Raw genomic sequence first — 25,128 nt, 5'->3', positions numbered from 1 at the left:
GTAGTAGTAGTTCTAGGAGCAGTACTAGTAGTAGTGTTCTCTTCTAGGGCCTTCCTAAGAGCCTCAGCTGCACACTGTCTTCTTCACACACTGTCCTTTAAAATCTGAGGCTGAGCAGAGCAGTTATTTAGATATGAGGGACTTTTAGTTGTCAGTTGTGCATCGCACACAAGAGGGAAAGGAGCTGAGTCTGCAGCTTTTTCAAATAAATCATTAGCTTCCTGTAATATACCTAATACTTGGCACATCCACACATCCATATACAGCACAGTGAACATAACTAATGGCTTTACCTTACTCTCAGGAAACATGGCCACTCCTGTCACCTTGAGCTCTACAGGGCAGCCAATTTTTTGGTGTCTTGTGCCAAAAATTGTCTTTTCTTGTAGACATGATCCTCCAGACTGCAAAAAAAGGAGACAAGTAATAAAAGCTGATGGTTTGAAAAAGTGACAGAAAATGCAGCGTGTATACAAAGCACACCACGTGTACTCATGTTCTGTATAGCTCTGATTTGGAGGAACACAATAAGCAAATAACAGGTGAGCAAGAACTGGAATATAATGTATGATATCACTTATTGCCTTGAACTGAGCATACTTCTCCTTTTCTCTCATTGCCCTGTCTTTCACTCAGTGACACTCGAAGGACAAGCTACCAATGAGAATAATAATAAGTGGCGCCCCTGTGATGGAGATGGATGGAGACTTTGCGCCGTTCTTCTTTTCAAAGAAGACCCTGTTCTTTGCAGTGGGCTGCCATTCTGTTGGAAAGAGAAATCAATATCTGACTTAACATTTATCAGTGTTTATGCACTGCTAGTTAATCAAGAGAAGTACACAAAAATCAATCTTTTACCACGAGGGTGGTTAAATATACCTGACCTTTTCCATCAATAGGTCACCACTATAGACAGGGAATGTCCAAGAGCTCTAAGGCCCCTGGTTAAGAAAATACAGAATGTTGTGCTGATGTGATCATTAATGTGACGGTTATTAGCTTACAGTGATGTTTTATGGCAGTAGTAGGTTGTTCTCTTGTACTGAAAAATTTGAACATTGTGAAAGTGTTTAAATTTTCAATGTTTTTTTTAACTTTCAGTAATTAAAGAAATTGAAAATGTGACATTATGTAGTCATTACTTGTCAGGTGGAATATTTAAAATAAAAAAACTAATTTAATGAGAAATCCAGGGTTTCAAATTTTGTACAATTTTGTAGAATATTTTATTTCAGGTTTTAGTACGTTATTATTCAAACATAATACATACCATATATCTTCTTGGTTTAGTTCAGTACACGCAAACGACAATCATGTAGAAGATCGCTGATTTGAAAATAGTCCAGAAAATAATCATCGAAACCCTCCACAAGGGCAGTAGGTGACAGAAGATCACTGCTGAAAAGGCTGGCTGTTGGCAGAGTGCTGTATTGAAGCATGTTAAAGGAAAGTGGACTGGAAGGTAAAAGTGTGATAGGAAAAGGTGCAAAAGCAACAGGAATGACCACAGCCTTGAGAGGACTGGCAAGAAAAGTTGACTCAAGAACCTGAGAAAGTTTCACGAGGACTAAGTCAGCTGTCAGTGCATCAAGAATCATCACAACGACATCTTCAGGAAAGGTGTAACAACTGTCACATTCCTTTAATCAAGCTACTCCTGAACCAAGATACTGTCAGAAGATCTTACCTGGACTAAGAAGGAGAAGAACTGCACTGTTGCTCAGAGTTACTTCTTCCCACTAGAGATGCGAAGGCGGAGGTGAGGAAGAGACACAAGGAGAGACGTGTTAAGTCAACAGGCATTTAACATAATGGACTACCTCACCTTGGAGCTGTTATTTCAAGCGACATCAATTAAATGTGACCTGTGGCACAGCTGCATCATCTGCCCTTATGTTATATGATGCCTGTCAGATGAACAGAACAGTGTTGGTGATTATTTAAAGCATATATTTACTGTTTGTTATTCACAATGTGGCATAATGTACGGATTTCAAGATTATTCTATTTTTTTTTTTTTTTTTTTTTTTTACTAAACCCTCATATGTAGGTCATATGAAAGAGGTGTGAAAAACAAAAGAGGTCTACAGAATGACAGAAATTATACCCTTTGATGCACAACATGGGTCAGAAGTGACCCAAATCCAATAGAAAATGGGTATCTCCTAACTCACACTATGCAACAGAAGGTTTAGTGATGTGTCAGTCATGCTTCATGCATGGTTTGTATGTTTAAGCTGTGTGTCACCTCTTTTATAGCATGAGTGCAGAGTTCCTCTGGCAGCCTCCTCGATTTTCTGTCCTTGACAAGCATTTTAGGAACTGAGACATACTCAGTCATGGCACACCAAGACTGATTATCGAGTTAAGGGCAAAGGATGGAGCAAACGAGGAGGCCAAACTCAGTGATCAGATGAGCCTATGGAGAAATTAGTTGCAATCTTCACCAGTGTGCAACACTTAGTGCCTGCTTTTTCTCTCTGGCCTCCAGGAGCATCACACAAAAAATACAATACAATGTCAGTCAGAGCCCTCTGATATTCAGTTAAAAACACTTTCTTAGTTAGGTATAGTGTAGACAAAAAGGATGAAATAGGAAAAGCATTTTGTTTGACATGGGTAAGTAAGATAAAACTTCAAAGACAGAAGCACTTAAGCAGCATCAGTGTCCATGAGCACCAGTGGTTTGAGGAACAAGAGCAGCACTTGTCCCACTTTCCTTTGTTGTTCATTTGTAGGAATGGTAATTTAGCAATGTATTTTCAACTGAAATTATACATCAAATTAATTTTGTTGTTTTTGCTGGAGTTTGTGCTAAACAAACATGTTTTCTTATATCTGGAGAATATGATTTGTGGGTCATTCCAGAATTGGAGGACATTTGGGCTTCAACATTTCTGAAAAATAGACCTTTTCTTTTACAATTTTCTGCTAAATATTCATCAATAATAGGTAATAAACTATCAAAGGTTTGATAGACTCAGCCTACACATCAATGGTACAATTTTTATTCCATGTTTTATTTTTGGTTTGCTAACCCTACTTTAATCACAGTAACAGGGTTGCTAATCCACGCTAATGTTAGCTTTTCTCAGGAGTAGAAGCTAGATATTTACCCAGCTGTTGCTGCTGACCAAGAAGACAAACTTACTGATGGGAAAAAAAATTCAAGAAAAAAGTTAAAAGAATTTGTCTTATCTTGATAATATGAGGTAGAATGATACATTCAGTCAAGGCTGACTATGTTATGAAAATGTGAAAAATAGAAGAGCAGACATAGCTTTGCTCTATTCATTCATTAGGGCCTGTTTGATGTTGCTGTTAATTCAAGCGTTCATGTGATTCACTGTTTTCTTCTTCTTCTACTGGCTAAAAAGGTGGTAAAACATGGTGGTTGTGGGACACACGCCAAGAATAATTATGATTTCAAATATTATGTTGATTTTAAAAAATGCTCCCACATTTACAAGAGACATCAACAGGAACGGATCTAGAGAAAAATTAATAGGGTGGCAAAGGGGTGCCAGATACATTTTAGGGGGCATATATATATATATATATATATATATATATATATATATATATATATATATATATATATATATATATATATATATATATATATATATATATATATATATATATATATATATATATATATGTACTCTGCCAAGGAGGCGGAGCCTTGGCAGAGTCATGTGATGATTGGCATTGGTTTGTCTGTTAGCAACATTACTCAAAAATGGAATGACGGATTTGGATGAAACCAACCAGCAGGCATTATCATATTGACGCAAATGCTGCTGAAATAAGTATGTAAAATAAGTAAATATCATTTGTATTTGTCAGCCAATCCTAAACATGAGTTGTTCTTACTAGCTGTCAATCACAATATGTGATTTGATATGTCTAGCAGAAAGGGGAAAAGATTTAAACTGAAATAAAGTCAACCTCATACACTTTGAAGAAATCAAATGCTAGATATGTTAAAAATGTTTCTTAAATTTAGTAACAAATTAGATTAAGACTAGATAATGTCTCTCTTATGCACTGTTTTGGGAAATCTGCATTTGTGTGATCTATGCTTGCCACAATGATTACGTTATCAATTTATCTAGAACAGATTCAAAGTCCAGATGATTTTATTTATTGTCTTAGATTTGTGATTTTATTTTTTGATGCTCTTTATTTGAGACATTTCTTACAATAATTCTATAATTCAAATATTTGGATATTCCTAAGAATTAAGGATCTACTTATCTTAAAATCAAGACTAACTACATCAGATAATAATTTGTGCAAAAAAGGTAATTATTGCAACAGGTGTACCTCTTACTCAGATATATTATACTAAAGCAATATTCATAGCAGCTGGACCAGAGATAGTCTCTGATTTACCTTTCACTGTCTGAGCTCTGCATGCCTTCATTTCTTTCTCTCTCTCTTAACTCTTCCTCCTCCATCTCCTCTCTGGGATGCTCTTCCTCCTCTCTTCTTTTAGGCTGGGAAAAGCTGGTGGTGGTTCCCTTCCTCTTCAGTCTTTACTGTCTCCTACAAGACTCACACTGACTGAACTATGTTTTTTCCTTTGATAATTTTCATTATTAATTATGATACAATCTGATGTGTACAATTTAAACCTTTAAAGAGATACTTAACATGCAAACGTTTTTTCAGCTGTAAACTAAATGATATGACTGTACTGTGATGAAACACATCAATGTTGGTGTTATGACCTTGACACCAAAATTAGAAAAACCAGCATTAAACAAGCAGGATGTAGTTGTCAAACAGTGCATGTGTCAGGCTGGCTGCTGCCAGGCCTAGTTAGTGCCCTCCCCTCTCCTTCCTCTTTCCTTTGAGGGCAGCCCAGCAGTACAGAGGAGGCAACAGGTGTTCCCCATCGGCCATAATCAGTCAGCTCATTAGCAGGTAGAGTGCAACCAATCAAGCTGGATCTAGTCCACAATATAACCAGACACGACCCAGCTCTCAGCGCCGGATCGTAAAAGAAAGAAAAAAAGACACAGCCCTTCTGGACCCACCTGTTCATGCCTTTTTGCCGTCAGCACTGGACCCTGGTTATCTCCTCCGAGCAAAGGAAACACTCACCTGAGCCGACTCCCTCTTTCTAGTGTCCTTCCCCACTCACCTGCTCGAAACCCCGGCTGCCACCGCTGTGAACCAGTTCAGAGCATCTCTAGTATAACTCGTGAGTGTGTAGCTCGATCATAGTTATTGCTCTCGTTAAAGTAGCACCGTAGTTTATGAGGACTTCTGTTGTAGTCCCCCTTTCGCTATCCTCGTGAAGATAGCCTCGAGTTTAGTTGCTTTTAAGATTGACATTTCTCGCCTAGGTGTTACCTACCGCGAGTTGGTTATTATTTTGTCTCGTTACAGTTCCGCCCGGCCCTGGGTGCCGCTGTAGATCCAGAGCCTTTTGCTCTCTATTTCTGTTTCCTGTTTTAATTCTCATTTCCGCTTGTAGTCCTAAAAACCTGTTAAAATAAACCTGTGTTGCATTCGAAGACCGCCTGTTCATTTCCTGCGCCTGAGCCACCCCTGAACCTCGCGACAGCATGAAAACCTGGTGTGACTGGAGGTTTGGTTACACTTTAATGTCATGTAAAGTCTTAGTGAATGTGTGATTTGTTTTGACTTACAGTCTGTTGTCAGAACCACAGGTTGTAATTATCAAAAAAAAAAGAAAAACTTCCATCCCCCACCATCGTTCTGTGGCTGTTCTCTAACATTAGCTAGCTATATAATTAAATTAGCAAGGCCCAGGCTCAGTGGAAACCGGGGCTCGTCTCGTAAACAAACACTTTATGTGAATTTAGACACTATTAGCATTTAATACATTGTGAACAGTTATATTAGCATGTAGTCTAACCCAGTCTAACTAGTGTCTTACTGTCACACCAAAGTCCAGCTGTCATCCACATGAGTGAGATCTAAGAGCAGCCCCCTCAGGGGGGTCGTGTCGCCTCGTATCTGTAGCAGCATAGACTGTACAGGACGTTACGTCTACATGGTGCATTCGGAAACCACTCGGACACCGAAGTTTCACTCGTTATTTGTTTTTCCTGGACTTTCGCTCTTTACGGCCGGCCACAACCTTTCATATACATATTTTTGAATTCGATCGTTCAGAACTGGGGTGGCAGCCGGGGTGGCAAGGTATCTTCTAGGGGTGGCAGTTGCCACCCTATGCCACCCCAGTAGATCCGCCCCTGGGCATCAATGAAAAAAAAAAATACTAAAAAAAAAGGAGCTTTAGATTTAATTTTAACTATTTTATTTGAGATTCAATTTGTTTATCATCATGGTGGGACAAAAAAGAAGAAATGGCATTTTAGGGGGGAACTCCAGACTTATCTGGTATTTTAAAAAATATTTTCAAACATTCTTTTCATCTAGTTTTTTAGATTTAGTCTGAGGACAAGTACATTTACACAACTGCATGTTTTAGTATTTTTAAATTTGATGGGTGGGACATAAAATGTCCTCCAATTCTGGAATGACCCTTGTAGGCAGGGGGGTCTCTGTAGCACCACAATGTTTCATTTATAATGAATTTTGTGACACAATTTACCTCCATCAAAGAAAGTTAAAACCTCTAATAATACAGATGGCCATACTTGGACTTTGATGATATTTAGATTAACTGTTTACTATACTACTAAAATAAAATACTACTAAAATAAAAAACAAAACACATGGCCCAGCATGTGAGGTTCATACTATGCTTTGCACTTTAAATGCAATGTATTGTTCCAGCATAATTGTCACCACTTTAATACGCATTTCATTTAACATAAACCACTCCACAACACAGTGGCAGAAAAAAATCATGTGCTGATACTTTATACTTTATGCATGTACTGCATTACTTCATTTATGTGACTGCTTTGAGTACTATATCCAGGTTCTTAGAAACTGTAAAATGCATTCCACAAATAAATGATGTACAATGATATGTTACTATATATTAAGGCACTTGCAATAAATAAAGCATTTAAATGAATCAGATATCTAACTACTTCTTCCACCACTGCTATAGTATGCCTTGCAGCTTAGTGCCACATATTTTGTATGTGCTATGCAAAAATTGAGTGCCAAACTTAATGGTAAAATTAAAGGTGAAGTCATGTTACATAACTTTAAAATGATTATTTGATAGTGAACTAAAAGCCTATCAGCTATTTTAATAGATTCAGTCGTAGTCTCTAGATAGTTGCACAAGTGAAGTAAGGCATCCTTATGAACAGCTTTTCAAACCAGTTTTTATTTCTGATTATAAAGATATGATGAAGACATTTTCATCTTTGACAAAATGCCTCTGACCCAGCAAATATCACATGAAGTATATCTCTTTTATTAATATTAATTGGGTCCTTTATGCTGCTAGTTTGTGTGATAGATATTCAGATTACACAGCATCATCTGATTACAATATAATTCCACTACTATATACTGCAAACAAAACATTTGTCATTGCAACAAAGTTAATAGTTAAGAGAAAATATTCTTCTGTGCTTACAATACCATAATCAGTGTTATCAGGTGGTAAAACTAAGACTTTGTATGAATTTATACTGTTGTACTTAAAACACCATCACATCAAACTACTTAATCTAGTGTCTAGACAAACAGTTACAATGCTGGAAAGACAGGGAGAAAAAACTGTTTTCTCAGTAATATTAGTCAAAGATTTTTCTGGAAAAAAAAAATAAAAAATACTCAAAGCATTCTCCCCCTTCTGTCAACAACAGCACCATCTTGTGTTGCATTTCTACTGCTGCTCACAGACTTTTTTCACAGCCCTGCTGCCTGCTGGGAATCATCCTGCTCACATCGATGTTGTTTTGGGCAAAGATTTCCATGGCTTTCTGGATGGTGGAGTCTGGCAGCGTCCGTGTTCGGCCCAGGATCCAGGCGAAGTCGACGTGGAAGAGCCTCAGAATGTCGGTGCAAGAGTACACCAGGGCCGAATTCACATAGTCAGTGGACAGGATCCAGTAGGGGGAGTAGGGAAGGACTGTGGTGAAGACATGAAGACACAAGGTGCAAGAGTCATGAAGCACAAAACAAGAGCAAAAGTAAATCAGTAAAAATTCATGAGTTGCACACAGAAAACAAGATGCAACAGTGTCAGTTGGTCTCAAATGTAACAAATGTTTTGCTCACCGTAGGAATAACTTATTCCCATCTTGGCTGGATTCTTCAGATCCTCTATAACTCCAGTCCCTTCAATTTTCCTCAGCTCTCCTTTTCTGTTTCATTTCACGCAGACAAATTCATCTTGGATTAAGGGAATGCAGACCATGCAAATATTACCTCCTGACTCCATATTTGCACAAATGAATTGCACATAGGACTCACAGTATTTCAGAGCTGACCACTCGAATGGAGTTGTCCGTCTTCAAAGTAAAATTGGTTTCAATGCACCGGCCCTTCTCAAACTGGGCCGGCAGTTTGGCAATTTCAAACCATCTCCCCAAGAACTGTGAGGGCAAAAACACAGGAGTTCAAAGACAATTTAGTGCAATGTGAACAGCGACTATGAATAAATCTACATACTTTAACGGATTCTGTAAAATGTATGGGAGATGTCCTATCAAACCTTTTCTGTATGACCAGTGGGAAGCAATTAAGCACCAAAGTACAGGGTTTAATTTCCCCTCAGGGACAACGAAATGTATCTGATCTTTTTTACTCAAGTATTGTTTTTGCAGTTTTGACCGACTTATACTTCACTCATGTATTTCTATTTGAAGCTACTTTATGTATTTACTCTATTACATTTATTTAAGATATTTAGAGTGATATTTATACAGTAATAATGATAATTCCATTACACTTGAACCCTGTCCATTTTAGAGTTGACAAACGTGAAATAAACATTTAATCAACTGATTTTAACACACTACAAATTCTAAGCATGTATCTGATTACATTCAGTAAAAGTCTCCAATGAAAACTCATATTGTTACATTCTGTGTTTTATTACTACTACCTTATCATTACAAGCAGTGGTTTGTGGGCTGCATTTTTCCTTTTTAAGATGGTGCAAGAAGTGAAAAAAAGGACATCGTGTTATTCTACAGCAATTTATTCGATATATTCCACACAAACTGGCCTGTTAACGGTACCTGTTTAAGGTTGAAGGCAGGCTGAACAGCTGGTTCTGGACACGGACCCCAGTGGGGAACCTGAGCCCTGATGATGGAGAGAACGAGTGCAAAAACCAGAGCAGAAGATAATTTCATGGTAAAAGTGGCTTGTTGTAACCTGCAGAAAATAAGACAATAAAATTACACGAATATGACAAATCTTTAGCTCAAGAGATGACTACTAGAGGGCTAGAAAAAGATCTTACCACATTAAATAAACATTGTTGTTTTTTTTTTTACTAAATTACTTAGTCAACAAAAAAACAACAATATTGTTTTACACAAATGAACATTTTACCACTCAAAAATGTCCTGTTATTTATTTTTATTTTTATATATATATATATATATATATATATATATATATATATATATATATATATATATATATATATATATATATATCACCAAGTATTTTCTCTTACCTCTGGCTCGTTGTGGCTCAGATGTGTGTTGTCTCCTTGCAGACTGTTATTTGAATTAAAGACGTAGCTCTTCTTGAGGTTTTGCAGTTCCGCAGCTCTGTGTCATCAATGGGCCTCTTTGTGTCTCAGCTTTATTTCAGACACGAAGTAAACTATTAGCAAATTGGAGTCATGTGGGTCACAGTGGTAGAAAGTTATAAAACAATGTAGATGTTCCTATTCTAGATAGGCAGGAATGTGATTTTTTTATTTTTTTTTAATTGGTTGATATGTTTAACTGGTTTGCAAGTTGCAAAGCTGCATGTTGTCTTTATAGACACCAGAAACTTAAACGCTTTTTTAAAATTAGCTGACCCACCAGTCTGAGAAACAACTTTTTATACTTTGTCCTGGTTATTCAAAGGACACAAGATAATAAACAAGATGATTTGATTTAATGTAATTGAGTAATATTTTAATATCACATCACAGCAGCCTACTAGCACATGTGATGGTCAGGACCATGACCTTTGCTGCACCCGAGATGACATTAGAAATCATCCTCCTGGTCCACCACTTTAGTCTGAAATATATCAGCAACTACTGGATACATCACAGTGATATTGTGTATAAAGGTTGGTGGTCTTCAGAGGATGAATCCAAAGGTCAACAAATGTTTCAACAAATTACAGATTCAAATGGAATTCTTACACATTACGTTCATCATGTTTTCCTCAGGAAAAACTGGAATCACTTTGGTGACTCTCCATCTTCCTATAGGCCATCAGAAGGTTTATCTTTTCAGAGTGAAATCAGACCAGGTATGAACTATTTAGTTCTGAATGGTTTTGTAGGTTTCAGCAACAAAAAAAAAATAAAAAATCACTTCACTGCCTTAATAAAATTCAAAACTCTGACACTTGCATTCAAAACTACAATGAAAACAGCTCCCTCCTACCTGAACTCTCTCATTCAGGTCTACACTCCCTCCTGCTCACTACGTTCAGCCAACAGAAGGTGCCTTATACAATCACCACAACAGGGCTGGTCCATAGCTAGACTCTTCTCCAGAGTTACCAAACTCTGTTCAATCTGCAGAATCCCTCTAGGTCTTTAAGAAAAGACTAAAAACCAACTCCTCACTGAACACCTTTGCACTTAACAGACTGCAAAAAAAAAGTACAAATCCTTTTACCTCCCGCACTGCCTATATGTTACGGTGGGTGCAGAGGCTCAGATGCAGGAAACGAGGTTATAGACAAAGGAGATTTGAGAATGCTTTTAGTTACAGAATGCTAGGTTTAGACAAGAACTACAATTAGCAACCGGAAGTTAAATACGAGACTCGGAAATACAACTGAAATGCCAGAGGCGGACTAGGTCAAGAAACCCCTTAACGGGCAGGAAGACTAATCACACAAAACAAGAAAAATAGTAAAGCTCGCAAATCCACGTTTGGTACCACCAAGGTAGAAATACTAAGGCAAAATACACAAGACAGAAAACTAGACTTTAAACCCTGACTACCAGTAATCCTGAGGACAGAAACCCCAAGACAAGATTCTACACAAAGCAAGAAACAGATGGTAATAAAACCCAAAGGCTGATAATATAATTTAATACTAACAGTATTAAAATTAAACTGCCAATTGGAACTAGGAACGTAGACAAACAACAGATTTCAAATAACTAAGTCTGGTACTGCTCGGGTTTGAGAAACTTAGCTGACTGGGCCACGAAGAATCAATCAATCAATCTTTATTGGTCATTGCACATTTTCATATACAATGAAATTTCATTTGAGCTGCCCTGCCAATGACCGCTCCGGCTGCTGCGCAGTGCTGCGCACACCTTTCTTGAAGAAAAAAAGAAAAAGGACATGTTGAGATCTGGGTAGGGATAGCAGAGGGTAAAAGAAAAAAAAAAAAAGGCTCGTTGTACCAAATGAAACCTCCAATGTTAGGAAATTCAATTTGAGAAGGAACCTAAAAAAACAAACCCGCAAACAGGCAAAGCATGACGTTAGACAAGGATAGTTGGGATAAGGATGTGGGGTGGTGGAGGGGGGAGCACAGCACAGTTAGCCAGTTCCTGTGCAGGTGCACGGATTCCTGGCTCCTGTGTATAGTGAGGGAAGCTTGTGGAGGCGGGGGGGGAGGGGGGATATGGGAATGTGTGTGCGAATGTTTAGCTCAGTCCTCAGTTCATGAGTCCGAATGTTTGTGTATACGTGTAGCCCATCTTCTTCCATCTCAGACCTCCGGTGTCTCAGTTCGCGAGGGTGGGAGCGCGATAACACAGCAAGGTTGCTATGGAGACGTCCTCGGTTGGCCCGGTCCGAAAGTCAACAGGTGTCCTTGGGAAGGTGGGGGGGGTGTAGGAGAGCTATCTCTTGGCCATGAAACTTCCAGAGGAGTTTGTTATTGTTCCAGGGGCGCCAGAATGTAATCAGTTATTCTCATGTTTGGGCGGGAGAGAAGTAATTTCACCTTCTCCCTACTGCTCTCAACAATTTTAGACCTCAGCTGTAGCGATTCTCACCCTGATGGCTTCCAATCTGCGACTCAAATCAACAGTCACACCAAGCAAATTGTTCATCTTACGATTGAGTTCGTCATACCGAGAATCGGCAGCCGTGATCCGTTCGTTTGCATAGACCAGCAGAGTTTGGACGTCGAAGCTCAGGCCAGTGAACAAGCCAATTATCAGCAGGCCTGTCATCATAAATCCGAATATATGAACATCTTCCACATCCTCCACGGATAGGGGTGCCAGGCACATGATCCCCTTCCACTTCCCCCAGGCGTCGATCACGTAACCAGAGGCAAAACTCCCATCTGGGCAGGTAGGCTCCCCTAGGCCTGTGCTCTCTGTGGCGATAATCTTGTCAATTGCGTTGAGAGACCAGTTAATCAATTCCATGATCGGTGTTTCGAGGGTCCAGTGCCAAGCGATCGCTCCAAGTCAGACAGACGAGACGAAGACGAAGAAATGCAGCAAGCAGGGAGACATGAGGGTAGGGAGGAACAGAGATAGCGGAGCAAGGAAAAGTGTGACCGCCTCCTACGAGAGCTGAGAGCAGAAAAAAAAAAAATGAGTCCAGGTCGAGCACGTCTCCAACCAGTCCAAGGAATGAGTTGACCCAGCAACTGGGAAAGGCAGCGATGGTGTGGCTGGCATCCGTGAAGGGGCAACTGGGGAAGCTGGTGTCCGTAGTGGGTTGGTAGGTGGCAAGAACAGTATCCGTGGTGGCATGACATATCTCCAGGGTTGGTGACGGGAGCAGCAGGTGTCTTCCAGGGGATGGGAGTGAGGAACAGAGATGTAATGGACCTGAAGACAGCCAGGGGAATCCGGGAGGGGGGAGTGAGGTGTTTCAGGGCGTCAGAGGTTGTGAGAGAGCAGATTATCCAGGTGGCACGAACAGGCAAGAGTTCTGAACAGAGAAAAACAGGATTACTGAGAGTCCAAAGGAAAAAATGGCTCAGACTGGATAGTGCACAGCATTAACTGGTGATAATTCACAGTCCGGCTCCGAATAAAGAATGGCGTCTGAATTTATGGAGAGGTACGAATAGTAGATTGGATTAGGAACACCTGCCCGTGCTCTGCTTCAGCTGATTACCAACAATGTGCACCTGCTGCCCAGCATCTGTGCCAATGCACACCTAGGAGAGGAGGAAAACCAGGACCGTCCTGTGTGTGTTTATTACATGTTGCACTCATTATTCTTTGGTCCACATATTATATTTTAACTCCTGTGTGGTGTTTTTTGTCAGTGGGTTGTGAGCTGAATTGCTGCTCTCTGTTGCTGGTTCTGCTGGTTTTTAGTCATTCTGACAGACTCATCAGTTCTGTTGCAGCTGCTTGAAACAGACTGTAGGAGTTAGAGGGTAGTTTTCATACATTTGTCCAGCAAGTGTTAATAAGTCAGATGTCTATACCTGGAGAGGGATGGACAGTCGATGAGTGGATGAGTGTGTGAAATGTATAACCATTATACTTGTTAAAGAGAGCTTAGATGGGATTAATCAGTGAGTAAGAGGCAGCAATTTAAAAATGAAGAAACAATTCATCACCACCTTAATGAGAAGAATGAAAACAATCTACAATGATGCGTGCTACCAGTGTTCCAATTAAAGCAGTGCTCAAATAGTCTAGTAATTTTTGTTGAAATATTCCACATATTGCGCTCCAAATGTTGTTGTTTGCATATTTTCACAGAGAGTTGGCCTTTCTGTGTGTCTGTGGAGTGTGATTACATATTGAAGACCCCACAGACGATGAAGAACAGACCAGTTAATTAACAGGATTTGAAATGATGTGTCTCAATTGTGGCTTCCACAGTTTTCATGGATATGACAAATCTGTAATTATATACATCAGCAGCCTGTTCAGTGTTTTGGTGCATATTAGTATGCACAAACTTTCTAATCAGCACTAAACACAGACTACTGAGGCTTTAGCTATGTGTTTACGTCTGTCTGAAGGTATGTGGTATTAAACCAAAGTATTGGGAAAACCAAATTTTGATCAGATGGCAGTGCTACATGACAAGTCATGAAAAACTCATGAATGTGTACTTTAAAATTTCATAGCAAACCATCTGATAGTTTTTGAGACAATGAACTTATTCGTGAACTGTCATTATGGAGGAAAAGCCAACTTCATCCTGGCCACATCTGCAGGTTTCGCTTTGTGATTATCACTTTACCACAATACAAGAATTACACACATATTCAACCATTCTGTTATTGCTGTGGTTAGTTTGTTTTTTCCTGATTATCCTAAAATAATTCATTACATGCTCATGCTGTTAAAATAAATAATTTGACGCATTTTCAGTATGTCAGTCTATAGTCTGGCATTTAAATATCTGAGGTGTCATGTTGCTGTTAAACACTGAAAACTCCCTTAACCAAGCACTGTCAGTTACAAATGCAGTCTTCTTCCAGAGTCCCCTGGCTGAAAACAAGTTTAAATTAAAGAAGAAAAAAGATCAAAAGGCTCAATTTCCAGCTAATAAACTTCAGAGAGGAATGACTTGTTAGCTGTACCGGGGACACATCAAAGCAGGTGTAAGCAGAGGCACGAGGTTTTTCCTTGGATGGAAGCAATGAGCTGGACTGGTCAGATGATCAAGGAAAGAACTAACCACAACGGCAAACTTGTATAACAGAGAGCACATATAAAAACAATAAGGAACATTGAAGATGCAGAAGGTAAAGACTGTGAAGGAGGACGCCCCATTGCTTGTGTATAGGGTCGATTTCTGTCATTTCAGATGGAGGTGTTTCTCTGGGTCAGTCTGTTACATATATATATATATATATATATATATATATATATATATATATATATATATATATATATATATATATATATATATATATATATATATATATATATATATATATATATATATATATATATATATATATAAATAAAAATTTCAGTCTCTAGATGTGCAAAGCTGGTAGCGACATACCCCAAAAGACTTGCAGCTGTAATTGCTGCAAAAGGTGGTTCCACAAAGTACTGACTCAGGGGGCTGAATACTTTTGCACACCGCACTTTTCGGTTTTTTATTTGTTTAAAAAAAAAAATTTAAAAATTAAAATCATGTATAATTTTCTTTCATCTTCACAATTGTATGCCACTTTGTGTTGGTTGTTCACATAAAATTCCAATAAAATATATTTGTTTGTGGTCATAACGTGACAAAATGTGGAAAAGTTCAAGGGGTATGAATACTTTTGCAAGCCACTGTATATTGTCAGTATATGCAAAGTTACAAGCCACTTCCATGTTGTCTCCCTGCTAAGATAAAATATATTAGCAAATACACCTTTGTTTGAAAATGTAGCTTTTTTTCTCATTTTCAAGGCCCAATTATTAAAAATGTGGCCTCTGATGAATCCACTGAACCTTTAAAATGGCATCTTTCTTGTAACTGAAATTACAAAAATAATTAGGTGTGAAAACATTAAAGCCAGAATGTTTTACTGAACTTAGTTTTTGGTTTCAGATAACAAACAAGTGAACTCTTAGCAAAATCTGAGACAGTGGAGAAACACTGCTACCTGAAATTACTCAGACTGACCCAATGATTAGGCCCTACTAGAACAAAAACTGTAAGTCACATGCATGTGATCAAAGCAAATACAGCATATTTTCTTAACTGAGTCTGAACTGACATGGGCTGACACAATTCTCTCTTAGTCCCGTCGCTTTCAAAGTTCAGTGAACAGTGGTATGGAGATGTTTCTGAAGTGAAGTGTGAGCATCTGTAGATGGCGCTCTTCTCTCTGACTGTTTAGCTGTGTCTGGTTATCCATGCTAACAACCTGTCCAAACACTTCAAACAGGCAGTTCTGATGCACATAGTACTGTCTGTAGACGCATCCATCTAACCTCCTCAACACCCTCCTCCACCTCAACATTTCCAGTGGTTTAAGTAACAAAGTAGATTTACTCAAGTGTTGTACAATTCTAAGGTACTTGTACTCTGAATATTTTAATTCTGTACTATGTTCTAAACACAATCTACTGTATTTTAGAGGAAAATAATTTTTTTTACTCCATTACATTGACAGCTGTATTTAGTTGGTCAATTGTGACAGTTCAGAACTTTAAAAATGCACTATGTACTCATCAATGACATGAAATACAGTTCAGCTCTAACTCAGTCAAATAAATTCGATGCTGCTTGTGTATTAATTCATCCATAACAATCCAATAATGTAGCATGAAAACAGAACACTAACGGAGTCCATAATGGTAATGGATAATTAATGATAATTTTGTTATTAGTGATATGATATTTCCATATTTTTACTTACGTAAGATTTGGAATGAAGAACTTCTACTTGCTTACTTTACCTCCAGAGTTGCAGTTTGATTTAAACCAGCTTCAGCTGTATTACATTAAATGTAATTTAAATCAGTCAGCTAAGATGATTAGTGAGTAGTGCATATTGTATAGAACCAGCAGGCAGTCTGGATTTACTATTACTCAAACTGCTTTAATTGATATTTTGACCACTTGGGGGCAGCAAGAGAAACTGTAAACACAATTGCTGCAGAGTTGGATGTTAAGATGTACTTATTTGACCCTTTGGTCATATTAAATATTGAGTAGAGCATGTTTAAGGTGTTACTAGTCATGACTACAAGCAATGTCAATAACTGTTACTTCCAATACTTGGTGTCTGATAGTTGTGTCTTTCAGTCCCGTCCATCCACAGATAAAAAAGGAATTTCTGTTTAGTGAACCCTTTCTTAGGCCTGCTTAATATTATCAGTAATTCCTTTGCTCTTCTCAAAGTATCTGCATAGTTTGAGAAGCCTTTTGTAAGAAGATATCTAAAAGAAAACACAATAAGTTCCTTTCACCCCAAAATAAAAATAATCGGTCTCTAAATCTGTCAACCAACCCTTCTCAGACTTATTTTCAGAGAGGTAGTGCAGACTGTTTAAATGTATGGTTATTTGTGAAAGAGGATCTCAAAGTAAAGCTTTTATTTATCAGATAGTGTGAATTTGGTAACTTGACTGACAGTGTTATGTGGAAGTAAAGTCTGACATGCTGCTGCACATGGGGTCATGCTGGAGCTCCTGCAGCTGTGCACACACACACACACACACACACACACACACACACACACACACACACACACACACACACACACACACACACACACACACACACACACACACACACACACACACACACAGTGTAGGTTTTGCCTGAAAGTGTGCTGTAATGCATACACATAGACAGAGATGGGAAAATTTCCTGCTGGCCAAGGGACAACAGAGGTCACAGCTTCATGTGCAGCCTTTCACCTTAACTGGATTGGTAGCTCTCAGAATTCAATCCCTGGCTAAACCCAAAGAAGTGCTGTTTTGAAGGGGGACAGCATGTCAAAATGACAGTTTTGCCACAACAAAGGTTATTTATTGCAGAAAAATTAGATTTGGACACATTTACTTTCAAGACATATTTTAGATATTTGTGGCTATAGTAGACAGTGTACCATTTTAGTCCAGACCGAAATATCTCAACATCAGTTAGATAACATTTATGATCCTGGAAAAACTACTTGACTTGCTGATCAAAGTGCTCTTGGACAATCACAAGACAATAGCTTGGTTCTTTAATATATTACCAGACTAAGCACAACAAAGACTGTAAATAATACTCTCAACAGTGACAATTTACTAATTAGTATTCAAGCATAGACACAGTTGTTTATTATGATCACTGCTGTTTTCAATGATTCTTCTGCTGCATGTGATGATGTTTAAATGTTGAATATTTTTACTGAGTATTTTGTGTCCTGTGGCTCCTTGATTCTGTTTTCTGTGTCCCTTTTGTTGACAAACCAATAAAACTGCTTCAGCTTCAAGCTATTTCCATTACCTGTTGTTTCCAAGGCCCTCAAAGCTGTGTGTAAAAGCAGAGCAGGGATTCAAAGGGAGTCCAGAGGCAGAAACCAGGAGCACCTGTGCGTGTGCTTTAATAATCAGTGAGAGGAGAACCTGAAGTCCACAAAAACAGGACGAGGACCTACATGTTCACACGATGATACACAGTATGTCTCAAAATGGAAAGACTGATGTGGAACCAGAATGTCTTTTCCATTGGTAAAATATTCTCTCACACAACATCTCGGGTTATCTGAAAATAGTCTCTTTAGTGTCACAGCTGGTCGCTTTATCCTTTTAGCATATTTCATGTATCCTACAAAAAAAACTGAGAGACACAGGCATATTCTTTTTTTTGTTTGTTTATTTTACCAGACTTAGTTTAAAAGATGCCAAAAATTCTGTAAATATAAAGCTAGCGTACTGCTAGCAGCTTTTTTTTAGCTTAACTCACTTCCCATAAATATGGACTATTTCCTTGAAAACAAAAAGACAATTCCTACCCGTAAACACCCCTACTTTATGGACACAGATGCTTTTTTTGTTTATTTGTTTTAGCAAATAGCACAGGTGTTGTGAGCTTCAGAGGTGGTGGTTATCACCTTTCAACGGACACATGCCAGTTCTTTCTACCCGTTTCCTAGACAATCACTTCTTTGGTGAGCTTTAGAGATATTCATGTAAGATTTTGTTGCCTTTCAACTGAGCCAGACTTGATATTTCTTTCTGTTTCAAGCATTTTTGCTAAGCTAACCATTTGCTAGCTGTAACATGCTATTTAGCAACTAGAAATTACTGGATTCTGCATTTGGTTACTGTACAGATTTTTTCTTTTTTTGTAGTGGGCTTTAGAAACACTGGTCAGATTTTGGTCATAGCCATTCTAACTATTCTCCCGCCATTTTCAGTCTGTTCCCCAAGTTAAGCTAAGCTTCATATGAAGTGTATTCAGTGTCGTCAGGCCATCATTGACAAGGGCTTCATGGGTTTAAAACACTAGACTTATTGTTGGGTAGTACATATTTTCAGTGTTCCCATGTCTACAGGGGAGCATCAAAATGTCAAACTATTCAGTTATTAAAATAGCTACTTCAAAGAACTATTTAATAATAAGGCTTCTAAATAAGTTTGATTCTGCAAACATCCTCTCTTTCACAAAATCAATGTGTACAGAAAATATAATTACAATTTGGGGAATGAAAATGTAACTAATTTTAAAAAAGCAAATAAGCAGCTGCTAATTTTAAATTTAAACACACCTAAAAGGAAATGAGGCCTCTTAAGTCCACAAAATGATTTGTTTAGCTTACAGAATCTCAGCCTGCTCCTGTGAGTGTGCTGCTCTGATATTTCTACCGGAGCACTGAGGCAGATTGAGATTTTTTATTTATTTTTTATTTTCTTGGTTCTTTTATGTAATTTTACATACTGGGTTTGCATATTTTAATTATAACGTTTATATTTAGCTGGCTGTTTTTTGAGCAGGTAGCGTTACTGAATGAGATGGAAGTACAGCTGTGTGATTACATCACTAAGCTGCTGTTGGTAAGAGGCCTGTTTGATCAGTGTGTTTATTTGAACAGGTGCCAACTCTCACACACACACTTCACCTTTCATCAGTCAGAGTAGGGGATCGATAATGAGGCTACAGGTGTTTGGACCTTTAAAAAGCCTTCAGAAACTGGTCGTCCTACACAGGTAGTGCAGCTGATTGCATACAGGTGAGCAGACGGCAGCCAGGACTCCTTCTGTTTATATTGAAACCAAACTCATGAGTGAACTCCTGCTGTCTGTTTTATTCTGAGCAGGCTGAGGTGAGAAGATGAACTCCATGCGGGTGATTTCCCTGACTCTGCTGCTTGCTGTTGCAGTCAGCGCTCAGGTCTTGAAGTTTGGCAAATGTCCCAAGCTTGCTGTTCAGGCTAACTTTGATGCTACCAAGGTGAATACTAAACTTGCTTTGCTGCTATTTTTGTCATGAGAAATGCTTACTTTTAGAATTACCAGCCAAAGGGACCTGTTTTGCAACAAAGGCTAAATGTTCAGTAACTGATGTGGTTTACTTAGGTTGTTAAATCTTGTGCTTCCTCTGCAGTACATTGGTAAGTGGTATGAGATCCAGAAGCTGCCAACAGCCTTTCAGAAAGGTGAGTGCGGCACTGCCACATACAGCCTGAAGAGTCCGGGAGTCCTCGGGGTCTTTAACAGAGAGCTACTGTGAGTATATGCTACCTAAGATGTCAATATTTTAGATTAGAGTTTTTGAATATATTGTTCCGAATAAAAGTCATATTTTATAATTGCATCTTCTGACTCATTATACTTGGCACAGTCCCTGAAATAATAATTATCAGAGTAAATAAAGACTTTTAATACTTTGCAAATCCACAGCATCATGATAGAAGTGCTTCCATACAGTGATCTATGCTTTTACATCAGGGGTATTGAATGTCCTTGGCCAAAATTTCTGCCGTATGAACACAAAGGATCACAGACTGATCCTGTGCACTGTGTTAATTGATGAAAGAAACTATTTTGTGAAAACAGGAGCACACAGAATAAATCAGTATTTCAAAAGTTTGGCTTTAAGTTAAAAGAAATGCATGACTAAATGAATTTCTGCTTTGTGTTTAATTTTTTAGCAAAGATGGAACCATTAATTCCATCGTCGGTGCTGCCAAGGTCAAGGATCCTGCTGACCCTGCCAAGCTGGAGGTCTCCTTCTCAGGCAGTAAAGAAACTTAAATCATTTTCCAAATATATTCTATGATTCAAGTTCTGTCAGTTATTATAGACTCTAGTGTGTCAAATTTTTCAGCAGCTTTGACTCTTCAACTCATCTCTCCTGCAGCCCCTCCTGGTCCCTACTGGGTCCTGTCCACCGACTACGAGGGACACTCTCTGGTCTACGGCTGCACCGACTTCAGCCTGTTTCACATGGAGCTGACCTGGATCCTGAGCAGGGAGCCCACTCTGTCTGAGGAGACCATGGAGCAGCTGCACAGCATCCTGTCCTCTGCCGGAGTCAGCGTGGAGAAGATGATCCCCACCAACCATGATGAGACCTACTGCAGGGCCATGAACCAGTAACAAGAGATACTCCTGTTTCAGGACTGTGAGACTGAGGATGATTTGAGTGTTTACGGTGCTACTGGCCATGTTGGTGATACGGTGTACAAAGTCAGTGCAATAAACCTGTAAAAAGAAATGCATGCTGTGGTGTATTTTATCATGATATTATGCACTACATTCACAAGCCTCCCTGTCTTTTGGTTGAATTTGGATTTCAGTGTGTTATCGTGCCCATCAATTAATTTCATTTTACCACCAATCAAATTTTAGCTCTTTTAGATATGCTTGTTGCATATAATCTTTGAAGGGCTATAATCTTTGTAAAAAAAAAATCTTTCCAAATTGATCTGAGTGTTATAAAGTTGGCCATCAGTCACATGAGGCATTCTCTGTACTCCGGATATCACATAATACAATAACATAATAAACACGTTTATTTATGGAGGAGAAGAGGCAGTGGGAGCAAGAGAGACAATAAATGTGAAACATGCTACCTACTGAAATATGCAAACTAGCTAAACATCAACCACCTTTGTCCAAATTTCAGACTCTATCTTTAAAACAAAAATCTGTTAAACTTAAAGCATATTTTAAAAGCAGAAACAATTAAAACAGAGTTAAGCTAGGAAACAAAAACTGAAACAAAATTGTGCAATAAGTAATAAAACATACTTTTTAACCAGTAATTTAAAGAACTGACTGGAAGCCTGAGATTCTCAGTTAGGTAATTTCAGGTTTAATTTTGGGCTTTAAAGACTGTGACGTTGATTCGCTTCTTACAAGCGTACATCACCATGGTAACTTATGCTGAACATCTTACCTGTTCAAGAGCAGGTCGTGTTTCAGATAACAGATCAATGGTTATTAAAACACAACTTTCTGACTCCTCAATTTTTCGGGAAAATGGCTATTTCTGTCTTCTTTTTTTAAAGGAACAGCATCTATAATTTCATTATAGAACCTTGAGATGTGTTATGATAATTAAGCTGACCCTTGAATTACTTACACATAACTGTAGACATGTCAATGCCTTTATGATGGAGCAGTGATATTAATAAGCCCATTAACTTAAATATTCACATAGCACTTGTTTGGTTTCTCTTTTTATGCCAGCTTTCCTTGATCACTTTTGTTGCCACAGCTATGTTGCTTTCATTCTGTATTATGTTTTAAAGTGGTCATCTGGTGCCAACACCGTTCCTTTCATACAAACACTCTTATAGCTAGATTTAGGAACCCTTTCTAGATCAGCAAGTTGTCAGCCTTGTGTGCTTCTTTGGTTTACTGAAGCCAGAAAACATAAAGATATCCTGGGTGTGTGTAATTTATGAGTAATTTTGAGTGCAGGGCTCCTAATTACACAGTATGAAAACTGTATTAAGGATATAATTTACAAAAGGTGACAATGTATATGATTCAGAAATAGAACTACTTCATTGGAAAATAAATATTTTCTGTGATGACCAGCACAGCACAGAAAAATCACAAATATTAAACAAAAACATGCCGCTTTCACCACTGCTTACAATTTCAAGCTCAGATTTAATGTTCCAAAAAGAAAATGAACTTGGGTGTAAAAAAAAAAAAAAAAAAAAAAAAAACACAGAGGCAAGATAATACAAGAAATACAGCATTAAAAAACAATACAGATACATATCCTCTGAAGGCATCACCCTGCTGTAACACAAATAATACATCAGTTCAATCTGGCCGTCCTTACTAAACTCACTTAAAATTAAATTAAATGAGTACAAATTAGCTGATCATGAGGATGAATGTTCCATACAGAATGTATTTTGTATAAACTCAGGTGACAGTTTGTTATAGCTCAAACCAGTGCAGTAAGACAGTTCTCAGAAAGGTGCTGATTCAATTGTATAGTCATTCTTAAGGCTGCAGTTTTTGGTTTTGTTGGACGGCGCTGCATTATACAGACAATTGATTCTGTTATTTAGCCTGTCCTCTTGGACATAGATGGCTTGGACAACAATGGCTGTGGGCAGATTACTTATAAAAGGAACAGAAACAAACACTTGCATGTTTGTTTTAAACACTGAAGTTTATTGCATTGATCTTGCACTGGGACACAGTGCTTGTTTAGTGGTGCATTGCGCTGCAGTAAGCTGCATCCTGGTTGGTGGTGATCATCTTGTCCACATTGACTCCGATGGAAGACAGGGTGCTGTACAGTTCCTTGATGGTCTCCTCAGGCAGAGTGGGCTGCCTGCTCATGATCCAGGCAAACTCCACATGGAGCACGCCGAGGTCAGTGCAGCTGTAGACCAGGGAGTAGCTGTCGTAGTCGGTGGACAGGACCCAGTAAGGAGCAGGGGGAGAGTCTGGAAGTGTGAAAGGAGACAACAAGACAAGTAAGAGAGTTGTTGATTTGTATAGATCGACAGAACGTGTAGACTTAAAAATAGTTTAAAGTGTCTGATAGTAATCCATGTAAAAAATAAAACAGGGGTGTGTACTGTCAAAGAAGGAGACCAGCAGCTTGGCAGGTTCAGAGGGGCTCTTGGACACAGCATAGCCACTGATGGTGTTAATGGTCCCATCGGCACTAAAAGAGACAAACAGTTGAAACTGAAGGTTTTCTAGAGTTACATAGACAGCACCATTAGAATCTATCACATCTAGAATCTTCAAGGTCAGGTTGTCAAAAGTCAAAGCTGGTCTGGGTGCCCCGCCTTCCTCCCATAGACAAATGTGATGGGTCAATTGTCGATTCTAAATTTGCTGTAGGTGTGAGAATGAGCCTTTTTGTCTGTCTGTTTGTGTTAGCCTCGTGATACCTGTCCAGCATGTACTACTTCTCAGTCACCATCAGCTGAAAAAGGCCCCAGTTCCCTTGTGACCCTTAGTAGGAGAAAGCAAGTAAAGCTAACAATGACATGTAGTCATAGTACTCACAGCAGCTCCTTGTTGAGGACCCCAACGACTCCAGGGCTCTTCAGGCTGTAGGTGGCTGTGCTGCACTCACCCTTCTGGAAAGTGTGGGGCAGTTTCTTGATTTCATACCATGTACCAAGATACTGCAGAGGAAGCACGAGAAATTAAATAAAACCTGAAGTGGGCTAATGGGCAATTTTGAACAATCTAAATTTAAACGATTTTTTGACTTTGGCATTCACCCTAGCAGCATCAAAGTTCTTCTGAACAGCAGGCTTGGGACATCTTCCTGGCACAATGACCTGAGCATTCATTGCCATAACTGACAGCAAAGTGAGGGAAAACACCCGGACGACATTCATTTTTCTCCACAACCTGTAAGGAATATAAAATGTTTAACTTCTTTAGTTTTAAAAAAAAAAAAAACAGCTAAAGCATAAGTCTACATTAATTGTTTCTTTTACAAAAAGAGATGCCAGTAAAGAAAAGCAGTAAGTCATGGTTCTCGCTTGTTTACCTGTTTTACTGGCCACCAGTGAAGTGCAGAGTTTTGATGGCATATTTATAGGCCTGTCAGTGATGACGATGGGCAGCCCCTCCTTCCTACAGGCGTGTGAAGTTATTTTGAGAAAGCTGTGTGAGATATATGGCACCTGTTCAACATTCAGGTGTTAAGCAAATATTTTAAGGAGTTGGCCTAATAGTTATATATTATCATATTTTCTAGTTATCTCATGACACTGACAACATGGCTCTGTGGATAAAGGTGATTGTTATACAATGATTTTTCACAGTATTTTCTCTGCATTTGCCTGTACAGTTATCCAATTCTCTTGTGTTTTATTCACTGCAGTAATATATTAAAAAATACTTAAACCCTCAATAAATGGTTTTTAAATGTTTATATATATATATATTTTTTTTTTTTTTTTTGGCCTTTTCGGCTTCATTTGATGGGCGCAGTGAGAGACAGACAGGAAATGGGGAAAAAGAGTGGGGGGAAGACATGCAGCAAAGGGCCGTGAGCGGAAATAGAACCCAGCCGCTGCATCAGGGATGAGCCCCTGTACATGGGTCACTGGCTTAACCCGTTGAGCTATACGGGCACCCCTATATTTCTGTTTTTCAATACCAGTGCTTTGTGATTTGCTGTA

General features: G+C 38.7%; 3 protein-coding genes across 3 annotated transcripts; 1 reads left to right on the top strand and 2 right to left on the bottom strand.

Moving 5' to 3' along the window:
- Positions 1–7,268: 7,268 nt before the first annotated feature.
- Positions 7,269–9,750, bottom strand: apoda.1 (apolipoprotein Da, duplicate 1). The gene is made up of 5 exons (XM_023265665.3): positions 9,602–9,750; positions 9,156–9,294; positions 8,386–8,507; positions 8,191–8,276; positions 7,269–8,041 (listed from the first exon to the last, which is right to left on the bottom strand). The coding sequence occupies exons 2-5, from the start codon at positions 9,270–9,272 to the stop codon at positions 7,806–7,808; spliced, it is 561 nt and encodes a 186-aa protein (XP_023121433.2). The 5' UTR covers positions 9,273–9,294; positions 9,602–9,750; the 3' UTR covers positions 7,269–7,805.
- Positions 9,751–19,610: 9,860 nt separating this feature from the next.
- LOC111565551 (apolipoprotein D-like) lies at positions 19,611–21,218 on the top strand. Its single transcript, XM_035946150.2, has 5 exons — positions 19,611–19,731; positions 19,819–19,952; positions 20,106–20,227; positions 20,653–20,741; positions 20,862–21,218. Exons 2-5 carry the CDS (start codon positions 19,833–19,835, stop codon positions 21,098–21,100), a joined length of 570 nt encoding a protein of 189 aa, XP_035802043.1. The 5' UTR covers positions 19,611–19,731; positions 19,819–19,832; the 3' UTR covers positions 21,101–21,218.
- A 1,904-nt stretch (positions 21,219–23,122) lies between these two features.
- LOC111565554 (apolipoprotein D-like) lies at positions 23,123–24,377 on the bottom strand. Its single transcript, XM_023265671.3, has 4 exons — positions 24,217–24,377; positions 23,996–24,117; positions 23,557–23,645; positions 23,123–23,421 (listed from the first exon to the last, which is right to left on the bottom strand). The coding sequence occupies exons 1-4, from the start codon at positions 24,334–24,336 to the stop codon at positions 23,180–23,182; spliced, it is 573 nt and encodes a 190-aa protein (XP_023121439.1). The 5' UTR covers positions 24,337–24,377; the 3' UTR covers positions 23,123–23,179.
- Between the last annotated feature and the right edge of the window lie 751 nt (positions 24,378–25,128).

The sequence above is a fragment of the Amphiprion ocellaris genome, chromosome 10, assembly GCF_022539595.1.
Source record: "Amphiprion ocellaris isolate individual 3 ecotype Okinawa chromosome 10, ASM2253959v1, whole genome shotgun sequence".
NCBI lineage: Eukaryota > Metazoa > Chordata > Actinopteri > Pomacentridae > Amphiprion > Amphiprion ocellaris.
The sequence above is the reverse complement of the archived record's forward strand: the minus strand, read 5'-3'. Positions and strand labels throughout refer to the sequence as shown.